Here is a 13,916-nt window from a genome sequence, read left to right as displayed (position 1 = left end):
CACACTGGACAGCCACATTGCAGAAGAATGAAATCAGGCCTCTTTCTTAAACCATACACAAAAATAAACTCAAAATGGATGAAAGACCTAAATGTGAGACAGGAATCCATCAAAATCCTAGAGGAGAACACAGGCAGCAACCTCTCCGACCTCGGCTGCAGCAACTTCTTGCTCGACACACCTTCAAAGGCAAGGGAAACAAAAGCCAAAATGAACTACCGGGACTTCATCAAGATAAAAAGTTTTGCACAGCAAAGGAAATGGTCGTCAAAAGTAAAAGGCAACCTACAGAATGGGAGAAGATATTTACAAATGACATATCAGATAAAGGGCTAGTATCCAAAATCTATAAAGAACTTCTCAAACACCCAAAAGACAAAAAATCTAGTCAAGAAATGGGCAGAAGACATGAATAGATATTTCTCCAAAGAAGACATACAAATGGCTAACAGATATGTGAAAAAATGGCTCAACATCACTCAGCATCAGGGAAATACAAATCAAAACCACAATGAGATACCACGTCACACCAGTCAGAATGGCTAAAATTAACAACTCAGGAACAACAGATGTTGGCAAGGATGCGGAGAAAGGGGAACGCTCTAACACTGTTGGTGGGAATGCAAACTGGTACGGGCACTCTGGAAAACAGTATGGAGCTTCCTCAGAAAGTTAAACATAGAGCTATCCTATGACCCAGCAATTGCACTACTAGGTATTTATCCAAAGGATACAAACCTAGTGATCTCAAGGGGCACATGCACGCCAATGTTTATAGCACCGATGTCCACAATAACCAAAGTATGGAAACTATGGAAAGAGCCCAGATGTCTATCAACAGATGAATGGATAAAGAAGATGGGATATATATAGATAGACAGATAGATATCTACATATCTATCTATATATATATAGAATGGAATATTACTCAGCCATCAGAAAGAATGAAATCCTGCCATTTGCAATGACTTGGATAGAACTAGAGGGTATTATGCTAAGTGAAAGAAGACAAAGAAAGACAAATATCGTATGATTTCACTCATATGTGGAATCGAAGAAACAAAACAGATAAATACAGGGGAAGGGAGGGAAAAATAAAATAAGATGGAAACAGAGAGGGAGACAAACCATAAGAGACTTAACCATAGGAATCAAACTGGCGGTTGCTGGAGCGGAGGTAGGTGGGGGGATGGGGTAACTGGGTGATGGCCACTAAGGAAGCTGCTTGATGGGATGAGCACTGGGTGTTATATGCAACTGATGAATCCCTAAATTCTACCTCTGAAAGTAGTAATACACCATATGTTAAACTGCATGTAAATAAAAAATTTTAAAAATAAATGAAATCAAAATATTTGTCCTTTTGTGCCTGGCTCAGCTTCTCTCTTTTTAATAATTCAGTGTAAAATAAATTTCTGTTTTATGCATGTAATGTGTTTGTGCTGTGATTCAAAGTTAAACATTTCAGAAAAGAAAAAAGTAGTGATGCAAACTGGAACAAGAATGTTTATACACTCTTTCAAAGGGTTTCATTATGAAACAGAGAAGGGAAACTGGATGTGACTGGAGAGTGATACGGGCTGAGAAGGACGGCTTCATAAAGGTGAGATATTACAGCATATAATGAGACTGGATCTAATGGACAAACAGATGTTTAAGATGGAAAAGGGAGAAGGGACAACTGGAAAAGCAAACAAAGTCCACGAGAAATTGAAAGGGAAGGAGACTCCGCATACAAGCAGAGAGACTGGCCTTAGATCGGAGCATGGACAACTTATCCACTATAGTAGGAGGAAAATCTAGATACACATGGCCTCACCTGGCACCTACATGTGGAATTACTCTTTGGATTGCTTCTATTTTTCTCAGCCAAAGTTGGGGCCAGAAGAAATCACGAGAGTGAACTGCTGGCTAAAGGTTAAATGTAAGAAGAGGTACATATTGAGATCACAAATGTGCCATTGGTCAGCATGGTTATGGGTTTTCCTGAAGACATTTTTAGCCATTCAGGGCAGGCATCAAGCAAGTACAAACAACACACAACAGATGAGACATCACAGGACTCATAACCTGGGAGTCCTTTATTCACTTGATAAATAATTCTTGTTCATCTACTCTTGGACAAGCACTCTTCTAGACCTGAGGGTATAAAGATGAACAGACAGAAGTGGTCACTGAACACATGGAGGCCGTATTCTAACACAGGAGAGACTTCTAGGATACCTAGTTTACAACAGGCATAATCTTAGCATACCAGTATGTCAGGGCCATCCTGAGAAGGGTGTGGGCCTGGACTCACCCACCAACGTGCCCATGATCCTCACGCCTAAGAGGAGGCCGCTCTATTAGGCATCCCCCTACACGTTTGGACAGTGTTATCAACAGAACTTGGGAAAACGAACTTTGATGATGTTAAAACAGGGGTATTGACCCTTGCCCCATGAGTCACCAGCCCACTTGGGTCTATTTTGTGGCACAGGGTCTATCTTGTGGCCATTTGCCTTACCTAACAGACTGGCCTGTGAGATGTGCATATCACTATAATGCCATCCAGGGATAAAGAACAATCTGAGTTATGATGTCCATTGCTACAGAGCAGGAGTTTCAAAGGAGGGGAAGTGAGCAACAGAGTGTGCCCTCCGAAGATGTCTAAGCCCCTGGTCTGGAACACTTGGAGTTAGCCAAGCAACGGACGACAGGAGGGGTGGGGGTGGGGCATTCTGTGTGGCACAGTTGAGAAGGCATGGAGGTCTTGTTTCCACTCTCAAGGTAGGGTCTTGCATTTTAGCGTTTGCAGTCCTTCATGATTACATCAGTCCATCATGCCAAAAGGCCCTTAGCCAAGGAGCACTGAAGCTGATGCTGTGGAAGGAAGTCACATAGAAAGGACGCTATCTGAAGGATAACAGATCAGAAAGACTGGAAAGGACACAGCCAGAGGCTATGCCTCTCACAGCTAGGCAGCTGCCACCCTTTATGCAGCCAGCATAGATCTGGAGCTAATGCCTGAGGGTCTCTGTGTCAGGGAGAGCTGCTGCTGATGGACAGAGGCCACACACCATCAACCGATTCACAATGGCCACGTCAGTGGCAGCTCCTTTGAGACACTTTGCCTCCTCCTTGTCTTCTCTACAGAAATACCAAGTGGTTACCTATGAGGCTGGCAGAGTGCTTCAGACTTGGGCTCCCCAAATGAAGGGCTCGAGGCGGGCACTAGTAGTGCCAGGACCTTCGTGTGTCAGGTTGGGGATCATGCTAGTGTTGGTACTGATTTTCCTGTCAAGCATGTACTGTGACCCTGGATCTGTATATTACTCTTCTTATGAAACAGTCATCCCCAAGGGTCTGACAGTCAAGGGAAGGGAAGACCCAGGGGAAAAGGCATCCTATATGCTATTAATGCAGGGCCAGAAACAGGTGATTCACCTGAAGGTGAAGAGAGACTATTTTGTGAATAACTTCCCAGTCTTCAGCTACCACAATGGGGTCCTGAGGCAAGAAACGCCTTTCATCTCGCATGACTGTCACTATGAAGGCTACATAGAAGGAGTCCCAGGTTCTTTTGTTTCCCTCAACACCTGTTCAGGCCTCAGGGGCATCCTGATTAAGGAGGGGAAACCCTATGGCATTGAGCCCATGGACACTTCAAAACGGTTTGAACACGTGTTGTACACCATGGCACACCAAGCTCGAGTCTCCTGTAGTGTCACCTCTGAAGGCAGCCAAGTGGTGTCCACCGGCCGGCAACAAGGGAGCAGGAAGCCTCGCAGTCTACAGGCACTGTCCTCCTTTTGGTCACACACCAAGTACGTGGAGATGTTTGTCGTGGTCAACAACCAGCGGTTCCAACTGTGGGGCAGTAACGTCAATGAGACAGTCCAGAGAGTAATGGACATCACTGCTCTGGCCAACATCTTCAGTCGGGAAATAAACACCGAGGTGGTGCTGGCTGGAATGGAGATTTGGACCGAGGGGGACCTCATAGAAGTCCCAGCGGACTTGCGAGTTACACTCAGGAATTTCAACAGCTGGAGACAGGAGAAGCTCTTCCATCGTGTGAAGCACGATGTTGCCCACATGATCGTGGGACATCATCCTGAAGAGGATGTGGGACACGCATTTCTCAATGGTGCCTGTTCAAGAGGCTTTGCAGCAGCTGTTGAAGCCTTCCATCATGAAGATGTCCTCCTGTTTGCAGCGCTCATGGTCCATGAGCTTGGGCACAACTTGGGTATTCAGCACGACCACTCGGCCTGCATTTGTAAAGATAAACGCTTTTGCCTCATGCATGAAAATATCACTAAAGAGAGTGGCTTCAGCAACTGCAGCTCTGACCACTTCTATCAGTTCCTCCGGGAACACAAAGGGGCCTGCCTATTTAACAAGCCTCGGCCCAGAGGTCGCCTGCGTAGGCAAGCCACGTGTGGGAATGGCGTGTTAGACGACAATGAGGAGTGTGACTGTGGACCTGACTGTGGGAACAACCCATGCTGTGACCTAACATGTAGGCTGAAGGAAAAAGCAAAGTGTAGTCCTGGGCCCTGCTGTAATGACACGTGTCAATATTCAGTAAAGGGATCCATGTGTCGTCCTTCTTCTGGAGAGTGTGACCTCCCAGAATATTGTGATGGTACCTCTGACAGATGCCCCACCAACACATACAAGCAAGATGGTACATCTTGTCAAAGAGTTCACTATTGCCTTCAGGGTGTGTGCAAGACCCCTGATTTTCAATGTGTAAGTGTTTTTGGATACCCTGCAAGGTCTGCCCCAGACGACTGTTACATTCACATGAACACTAAAGGGGATCGGTTTGGAAACTGTGGCCTTCCCACTTCAGGTAACCAGGAATATGTTAAGTGTACAGGTGAAAATATATATTGTGGGAAAATTATATGTACAAATGTTAAAAATGTACCATCGATCAAACCCATGGAAACAATGATCCAGGTCCCTCATAAGGATGACTGGTGCTGGAGCATGGATGCCTATAATGATACTGATATCCCTGATGATGGTTATGTGCAAATTGGCACACTTTGTGCCCCAGAAAAAATCTGTATGAATAACTCCTGCATCAATCATTATGTGCTCAACTATGATTGTGATACAGAAGGGATGTGTAATGGCAGAGGAGTTTGCAACAATTTAAAGCACTGCCATTGTGAGGCTGGCTATGCCCCACCTGACTGCAAAACTGTAGGAACTGGGGGTAGCGTGGACAGTGGCTCTCCTGTTGTACAACGGGAGACTGAAAACACTATCAATGTTGCCAAACATGAAGATGGTTATTTAGACTATATGATCATATTATTTTTAATACTTTTTTCCCTAATATTAATAATCGTAATTGTTTGTGTTATCATCATATGTAAACGTTCAATAGAAGCTTCTCCAGAGCCCACAGAAAAGGGTCCAGAAGAGGCTGCAGTAAAGCCCCCAAAAGAGGCAGCGGAAGAGGCTCCGCCAGAAGAAGAGGAAGAGGAAGAAGAGGAAGAGGAGGAAGAAGAGGAAGAAGAGGAAGAAGAGGAAGAAGAGGAAGAATCAGAGCCATAAGAGAAGTGGTAGCAGGAAGAAGCTAAATATATCAAACATCTCAAGCACTGAGTGGGAATGAGAGGTTCAGGGAAGTAAGGGTGAAGCGGGAATTGATGGCTCCACTGGCTCTGAATAGAAACATGCAGTCTATGAAAATATACTAATGTAGAGGAGGGATTCATCTATTTTTATTATTCATTTTAGTAATTAAGGTTTTATTTATTTAATATATTAAATATTTTACTTTTTCTTTTCCACATTTCATTTGAACTCTTCACATGCATCTGTAGACACCAGTGTCTTTGTCTTGGGCCGATTTTTCCATTCACCAGTAACTTCTTTAGTACATGCTATCTTTCATCTAAGTTGTTTGACATATGCTACCACATTTACTTGCATTTATTACTTTCACTTTGCAAGTAACCACTACCTATTATGAGGACAGTTGTTTATGTGATCATTTTAATTTGCCTTATAAATGTACATTCATGAAATGAGTGTTTAAATACAAAAATAAATAAAACCCTATTCAGATTATATATCTCTTCAGATTGCACTTGGCATAGTTATTGAGTCCATTTTGTTCTGGGACTCTGTGGGATGTACTATACCTGGGAAGCCAGAAGACCCTGATTGTCCCAAGGTCAAGGGGCAAGTGTTAAATTCATGTACCTTTTCAAACCTGGCAGATGTTTAACATGATGTATGTATATCCAATTTATTACTTCCCAGTATTTCCAAGAACTTCGTAGAGCCATTCTCCCTTTCACCCAAAAGGTTTCTTTTTCTTCTAGAGCAGATTTCATAGCCTTTACTCTTCACTAATCTTCATGGGATGAATGTCAGACCTCCAAATGTCTCATGTCTGATGAACATCACCTAGACTCAGAAGACTGTATTTGTGCTTATTTTATAACAGTATACAGATCCCAACCTACCACAGTTTTTCTATTTTTTTAATTTATTGAAATTAATAACTTGTTGACTGACATCAAAAGGAATCTCTCCAATTACAGGTAACGGAGCTTAGAGGTGATAGATACTTCTCTGTGAAGAAGCACAAAGCAAGTATAATATTAATGTTATTCATTCTGTGGTAGGAACTGTGTAAAATACTTTGCATTCACTTTCTCATCTTAATCCTCCCAACTTCCCCATGAAACCTCCATCTTGTTCATGAGGAAGCAAAGAAAATTTGCTCCAGAACTGGTCAGTGGTGGAACCTGCATCACTCCTCAGGTATGACTCAATCTCCATTCTCCACTCCCTCATGGGCCTCTTCCTGTGGTAAAAAGTGATGGGGAAGGCACTCAATATGTCCCTAGTTGACCTCTATTCTGAGTTCTCAAATCGTGTAATTATTATCGACAAAAATGTCTTTTTTTTTTTTTTAAGATTTTTATTTATTTATTTATTTGACACAGAGAGAGAGAGCGAGAGAGGGAACACAAGCAGAGGGAGTGGGAGAGGGAGAAGCAGGCTTCCCGCCGCGCAGGGAGCCCGATGTGGGACTTGATCCCAGGACCCTGGGATCATGACCTGAGCCGAAGGCAGATGCTTAACGACTGAGCCACCCAGGTGCCCCAAAAATGTCTTTTCTCCTATTACATCTTGACATCATGGAATAGCAGGTTGTCATCCTATTCAGTACTTGGAGTCAGCATATTGTAAATGATTAACAAATGTCTACCATGTAATTAACTGGAGCTAACCTTAAAATACAGGTCCAGATTCATTCCCTTGGCAGAATGCCTCTTGCTACTCCTTAACACAACCAAAATCTTACTCAGATGCAGTATTAATATTAAACATTTTTAAAATTTATTCATTTTGGGGGAGAAGAGAGGGAAGGAGAGAGAATCCTAAGCAGACTCTGCTGAACTTGGAGCCCGACAGGGGGGCTCTATCCCAGGACCCTGAGATCACGACCTAAGCTGAAACCAAGAGTCAGATGCTTAGCCAACTCTGCCATCCAGGGGCCCTGATTGCTAAATATTTATAAATCGTCAAGTAAATAATAAAACGTTTATAAAATCTTGAATTCCAGGAAATGAAGACTGAACCACATTAGGGTAGACTATGGTAGGGGAGGAGGCCAGTTTTAATGTGGGCAGGAGAAAGCAGTTAGATGTAACTTGGGTTGTGAAATCTCCCCGTTGAAAGGTCAGTTTCTTGTGAAGTTTGGGTGACAACAGTTCTGCATTGTGTGTGACTGCCTCTAGGAAGTATACCGTTTCATCTGATTCCTCTCCCCATTACATTTGGGGGATTCTGATGAATGTTTGCCTGTTCCAATCATTTGTGTCAGCAGTCACCAGCCACCTGCTCCCCTAAAACCTCTGATGGTGACTTACTGCTTTTACCTGTCTTTCCTGCGCAGCTATTGTCCTCTCTGTGCTGCCTCAGGCCAGCAGAGACCCAGGCCCTTCCCTTAATTCCTCAAAGCACAGCCACGTCCAGGCTCTACATTTTTATCCATATTTTGGAGCAAAGGGAAATTACAATGTGGAAAAAGAAAAATTTGGATTGCTGCAGATATGTATTAATGCTCCTGGAGTCCAGGGGTTTTGCCCTGTTGGTAGAGTTAGATAGGCCATTTCTCTCCTCAGACCTTACCCAACATCCTCTCTTGTTCCTATAGGACTGCTTGTAAGAATATCCTTGTTGCCTGGAGTCAGACTCCACCACATTCTCTGGGGCCCAGTGAGAAGGGAAAGAAATTATTTTAAAAATAATTTACAGAAAACCCAGATCACGTCATAATAACCTCACGTGAATGTAATTATGCCCACAATAAAGACAAAGTATGAAATTAGTTTGATAAAAATTTAGCTTTTTGTATGTTCAAACTTCATTTTTTTAAAAGATTTTATTTATTTATTTGACAGAGAGAGACACAGCGAGAGAGGGAACACAAGCAGGGGGAGTGGGAGAGGGAGAAGCAGGATTCCCACCGAGCAGGGAGCCCGATGCGGGGCTCGATCCCAGGACCCTGGGACCATGAACTGAGCCGAACGCAGACGCTTAATGACTGAGCCACCCAGGAGCCCCTCAAACTTCATTTTTAAGCTTATTTTTATTGAAATATAATTAATATATAACATTACGTTAGTTTCAGGTGCACAACATAATGATTCGTATTTGCAAATATTGTGAAATGGTTACCACAGTAAGTCTAGTTAACATCCATCACCACAGTTATAATTTTTTTTTCTTACGATGAGAACTTTTAAACCATCTTAGCAATTTTCAAATACATAGTACAGTATTAATTAGTCATCATGCTGTATATTATATCCCCAGGACTTATTTATTCTAACTGAAAGTCTGTACTTCTTGGCCACCTACACCCATTTCACCAACCCTCTCATCCCCTGCCTCTGGCAACTTATTTGTTCTCTGTGTCTATATTTTGCTTATTTTAAATTCCACATACAATTGAGATCATATGGTATTGGTCTTTCTCTAGTGACTTATTTTACTTATCAGAATTCTCTCAAGGTCCATTCATGTTGTTATAAATGGCAAGATTTCCTTCTTTTTTATTGCTTAATAATAGTGTATATATATATTATGTATAATATATATATTTTTTTCTTTATCCATTCATCCAATGATAAACACCTAGGTTGCTTCCATGTCTTGGCTATTGTAAATAATGCTGCATGAATATGGAGGTGCAGATATCTTTTCAATTTCGTGTTTTTGTTTCCTTTGGAGAGCCAGTAGTGGAATTACTAAATCATATCATAGTTCTATTTTTAATTTTTTGAGGAACCTCCATAGTGTTTTTTCATAATGGCTGCATCAATTTACATTTCCACCAACAGTGCACAAGGGTTCCCTTTTGTCCACATCCTAGCCAACACTGGTTATTTCGTCTGTTTTTGATAATAACCATTCTAACAGGTGTAGGGTGATAGCTCATTGTAGCTTTGATTTGCATTTCCCTGATGATTAGTGATACTGAGTTCCTTTTCATAGACCTGTTCACCATCTGGTATGTCTTCTTTGCAAAAATGTCTATTCAGATGCTCTGCCCATTTTTTAATTGGTTTGTTTTATTGCTATTTAGTTGTAGGAGTTCTTTATATATTTTGGATATTAACCCCTTATTAAATACACGATTTGCAAATATTTTCTTCCATTCAGTAGTTGCCTTTTCATTTTGTTGATGGCTTCCTTTGCTGTGGAAGCTTTTATTTTTATTTTAGATTTTATTTAAATTCAAATTAGTTAACATATAGTGTAATATTAATTTCAGGGGTAGAATTTAGTGATTCATCACTTGCATATAACATCCAGTGCTCATTCCATCAAGCGCCCTCCTTAATGCCCATCACCCATTTTACTCAGTGCCCCCACCCACCTCCCCTCCAACAACTCAGTTTGTTCCCTATTGTTTTGTTTAAAAAGATTTTATTTATTTGAGAGAGAGAGAGATCGAGAGAGCACGAGCCGAGCGGGGGTTGGGAGGGTCAGAGGGAGAGGGAGAAGTAAACTCCCTACAGAGCAGGAAGCCCAATGCAGGGCTCCATCCCGGATCCTGAGATCATGACCTGAGCTGAAGGCAGACACTTAATCAACTGAGCCACCCAGGTATCCAGTTTGTTCCCTATTGTTAAGAGTTTCTTATGCTTTTACTCCGTTTTTAATCTTACCTTATTTTTCCTTCCCTTCCCCTATGTTCATCAGTTTTCTTTCTTTTTTTTTTTTAAGATTTTATTTATTTGACAGAGAGAGACACAGCGAGAGAGGGAACACAAGCAGGGGGAGTGGGAGAGGGAGAAGCAGGCTTCCCGCTGAGCAGGGAGCCCGATGCGGGGCTCGATCCCAGGACGCTGGGATCATGACCTGAGCCGAAGGCAGACGCTTAACGACTGAGCCACCCAGGCGCCCCTTTCAGTTTTGTTTCTTAAATTCCACATGAGTGAGATCATATGATATTTGTCTTTCTCTGACTTATTTTGCTTAGCATAATACCCTCTAGTTCCATCCATGTTGTTGCAAATAGCAAGATTTCATTCTTTTTGGTGGCTGAGTAATATTCCATTGTATATATATATACACCACATCTTCTTTATTCACTCATCAGTTGATGGACATCTGGGCTCCTTCCATATTTTGGCTATTGTGGATAGCGCTGCTTATAAACATTGGGGTGCATGTGTCCCTTGAGATCACTATGTTTGTATCCTTTGGATAAATACGTAATAGTGCAATTGCTGGGTCATAGGGTAGCTGTATGTTTAACTTTTTGAGGAAGCTCCAAGAGTGCCTGTACCAGTTTGCATTCCCACCAACAGTGTTAGAGGGTTCCCCTTTCTCCGCATCCTCGCCAACATCTGTTGTTTCCTGAGTTGTTAATTTTAGCCATTCTGACTGATGTGAGGTGGTATCTCATTGTGGTTTCGATTCGTATTTCCCTGATGCTGAGTGATGTTGAGCATTTTTTCACATGTTGTTTTGTTGTTGTTGTTGTTGTTTTTAATTTGACAGAGAGAGACACAGCGAGAGAGGAAACACAAGCAGGGGGAGTGGGAGAGGGAGAAGCGGGCTCCTCGCAGAGCAGGGAGCCCAATGCGGGACTCAATCCTAGGACCCTGGGACCATGACCTGAGCCGAAGGCAGACGCTTAACAACTGAGCCACCCAGGGATCCATCACCTGTTTTTACTGCTGTGTTGAAAGTCTCACTTTGTTCGTGCGTTATTCTTTTGACCCCAGTGAGCATCTTTATGACGGTTATTTTGAATTCTCTATTAGGTGAATCATATATACCTCCATTTCATTAGGGTTTGTTTCTGGAGATTTATTTGAAACTTATCTGCCTGATTCTTCATCTCCTTGACTCTTTTTGTTGTTGTCTGTGTATTAAACAAAGCGGGCACCTCAGTCATCATGGGCTGGCCTCATAGAGAAAACCTCCACTGATCAGTCTAGCCAGAGATTCTGGGCATCTCTACCAACTCTTTACCTCCTTCAGGGAGCAGCAGGAAGCTATGTTTTTGTCTCCTTACTCTGTGCTAAGCCAGAGGGAGGAGGTATGGCATCCAACAGTCCAAACCACCATCTCTGTTCTCCAACAGGTGGATATACTGCATCAGATCATCAAGGTTCTAAGTCCAGCAAGACTGATGCCAGTTTTGGGGCAATCCTAGAAAAGTTGGGGCATATGATATACAGATTAACTCTTTCCCTCCTCAAGGAGAAGCTAAGCTGGGATTTTTCATCTTCTCACTCTGTGCTGAGCAGGGGGAAGATACTATGATGTCTACCAGTCCAAACTGCCATCTCTGTTCTCCCCCAGGGAAGCTAGACTGTGCAAGTCCCATCAGGGCTCCAATATTGTCATGACAAAATCTAGTCCTCTGGAGAGCCCCCTCAGAAAATCTGGGTGCTGGAAATGCAAACCAACCCCCCCTTCTCTCCCATGGAAGAAGCTGGGAGCTGGGGGGCAGAGGTCTCTTTCTGATCATATAGCACTATTACAAGGGTAGGGATCCTGGCAAGATCTATCAGCAATCAGAGTCTGGATGCATGTTCACTTGGGGTGCAGGAGACTTTCAATTAGTATCTGAATTTCTCAAAAAGGGAATCTATGAAATGTTGCTGTATATGTTTGTTTCTGAGGGGAATGAGGGTCCAGGACTTACTATTCTGCCATCTTGCTAATGTCCTCTTAACCAATTGTTTATTACAAAATTCATGATTTTTTTCATCACTGATTTTTACAGTTGTTCAATGGGCATAAGAGAAGAATATGCACTTTCTATAGGAAGCAAATATCATATATGTGTACATAAAATATCAAGCTTGTTGTTTCTATTATATTTTGTGTATATACCATTCTTTATTATTTACTGTACTGGCAAATTCTGAAAGATATATACTGTATTTAAAACTTCCTCTTAGATTATGTTTTTATCAGCTGTTCCTTATATTTCTTTTTTTTTAAAGATTTTATTCATTTATTTGACAGAGAGAGAGCACAAACAGGGGGAGCAGCAGGCAGAGAGAGGGGGAGAAACAGGCTCCCCGCCGAGCAGGGAGCCTGACGTGGGGCTTGATCCCAGGACGCTGGGATCATGACCTGAGCCGAAGGCAGACGCTTAACCGACTGAGCCACCCAGGTGCCCCTGTTCCTTATACTTCTAATAGATTTTTAAATGTCTTTGGCACTTGTGTTTTTTTTTTTTTAAACTTATTTTGAAATAATTCATAGGAAATCACAAAGATAACATAGAAAGGTCATATATACCTTTCACTGAGCTTTTCCCCTTCGATACAGAAGAATATCACAACCAGGACACTGACATTGATAAAATGTGAATAGTTCTATGCCATTTTGTAATAGGTGTAGATTTCTGTAACCACCACCATAATCAAGATAGAGGACTATTCTGTCATCACAAAGTTCTCACTCATGCTACCCCTTTATATAGTCATACCACCACTCCTAGCCCACACCACTATCCCTAACCCCTGGCAAACACTGATTTGTTTTCCACCTTTATAATTTTGTCATTTCAAAAATGTTATAAAAATGGTATCGTACAGTATGTAACCTTTTGAGATTGCTTTTTTTGCTTACTATAATGCCCTTGAGATCCAGCTAAATTTTGTGGATCAATGGTTCATTCGTTTTTGCTGCTAATACATGATATGGACTTACCACAGTTTAACCTTTCACCTATTGAGCAACACTTTGGTTGTTTCCAGTTTTGGGCTATTACAAATAAAGCTGCTCTGATCATCTGTGTACAGTTTTTATGAAGATACATTTTCATTTCTCTGGGATAAGTATCTAGAACCATAATTGCTAAGTCACACCATTTGCTTAGTTTTTTAAAGAAACTGCCTGTTTTCCAGAGCTGTTATACAATTTTATATTCCTATTAGCAATATATGAAAGATCTAGTTTCTCTGCGTCCTCACCAACATTTGACACTGTCTATTTTTCAAATTTTAGCTGTTCTAATAGGTCTGTAGTGATCTCTCATGGGGTCTTAAGTTGCATCTCTCTAATGCCTACTAATGTTAAACATCTTTTCATGTGCTTATTTGCCATCCATATGTCCTGTTCAGTGAAATGTCTCTTCGTCTTTTGCCTATTCTCTAATTGGATTGCTGAGTAATGAGAGTTCTTTATATATTCTAGATGAGTCCTTTATCAGATATGTGGTTTGCAAATATTTTCTCCCAGTTTTTAGCTTGTCTTTTCATACCTTAACAGGGTCTTTTATAAGTTAAGAGTTTTGGGGCACCTGGGTGGCTCAGTCGTTAAGTGTCTGCCTTCGGCTCAGGTCATGATCAAGGGGTCCTGGGATCGAGTGCCACATGGGGCTCCCTGCTCATGGGAAGCCTGCTTCTCCCTCT

The 13,916-nt window shown here is 41.9% G+C and overlaps 2 protein-coding genes across 2 annotated transcripts in view; one reads left to right on the top strand and one right to left on the bottom strand.

Moving 5' to 3' along the window:
• The window catches only part of TMEM116 (transmembrane protein 116), an 85,038-nt gene that overhangs the window by 6,814 nt on the left and 64,308 nt on the right, over positions 1 to 13,916 (bottom strand). The window lies entirely within an intron of this gene.
• On the top strand, positions 3,076 to 5,556 carry LOC118525746 (disintegrin and metalloproteinase domain-containing protein 1a-like). The gene has a single exon (XM_036076616.2). It carries the CDS (start codon positions 3,076 to 3,078, stop codon positions 5,554 to 5,556), a length of 2,481 nt encoding a protein of 826 aa, XP_035932509.2.

The sequence above is a fragment of the Halichoerus grypus genome, chromosome 13, assembly GCF_964656455.1.
Source record: "Halichoerus grypus chromosome 13, mHalGry1.hap1.1, whole genome shotgun sequence".
In the NCBI taxonomy this organism is placed as follows: Eukaryota; Metazoa; Chordata; class Mammalia; order Carnivora; family Phocidae; genus Halichoerus; species Halichoerus grypus.
Note: the sequence above shows the minus strand (reverse complement) of the source record. Positions and strands in the feature narration are given on the sequence as shown.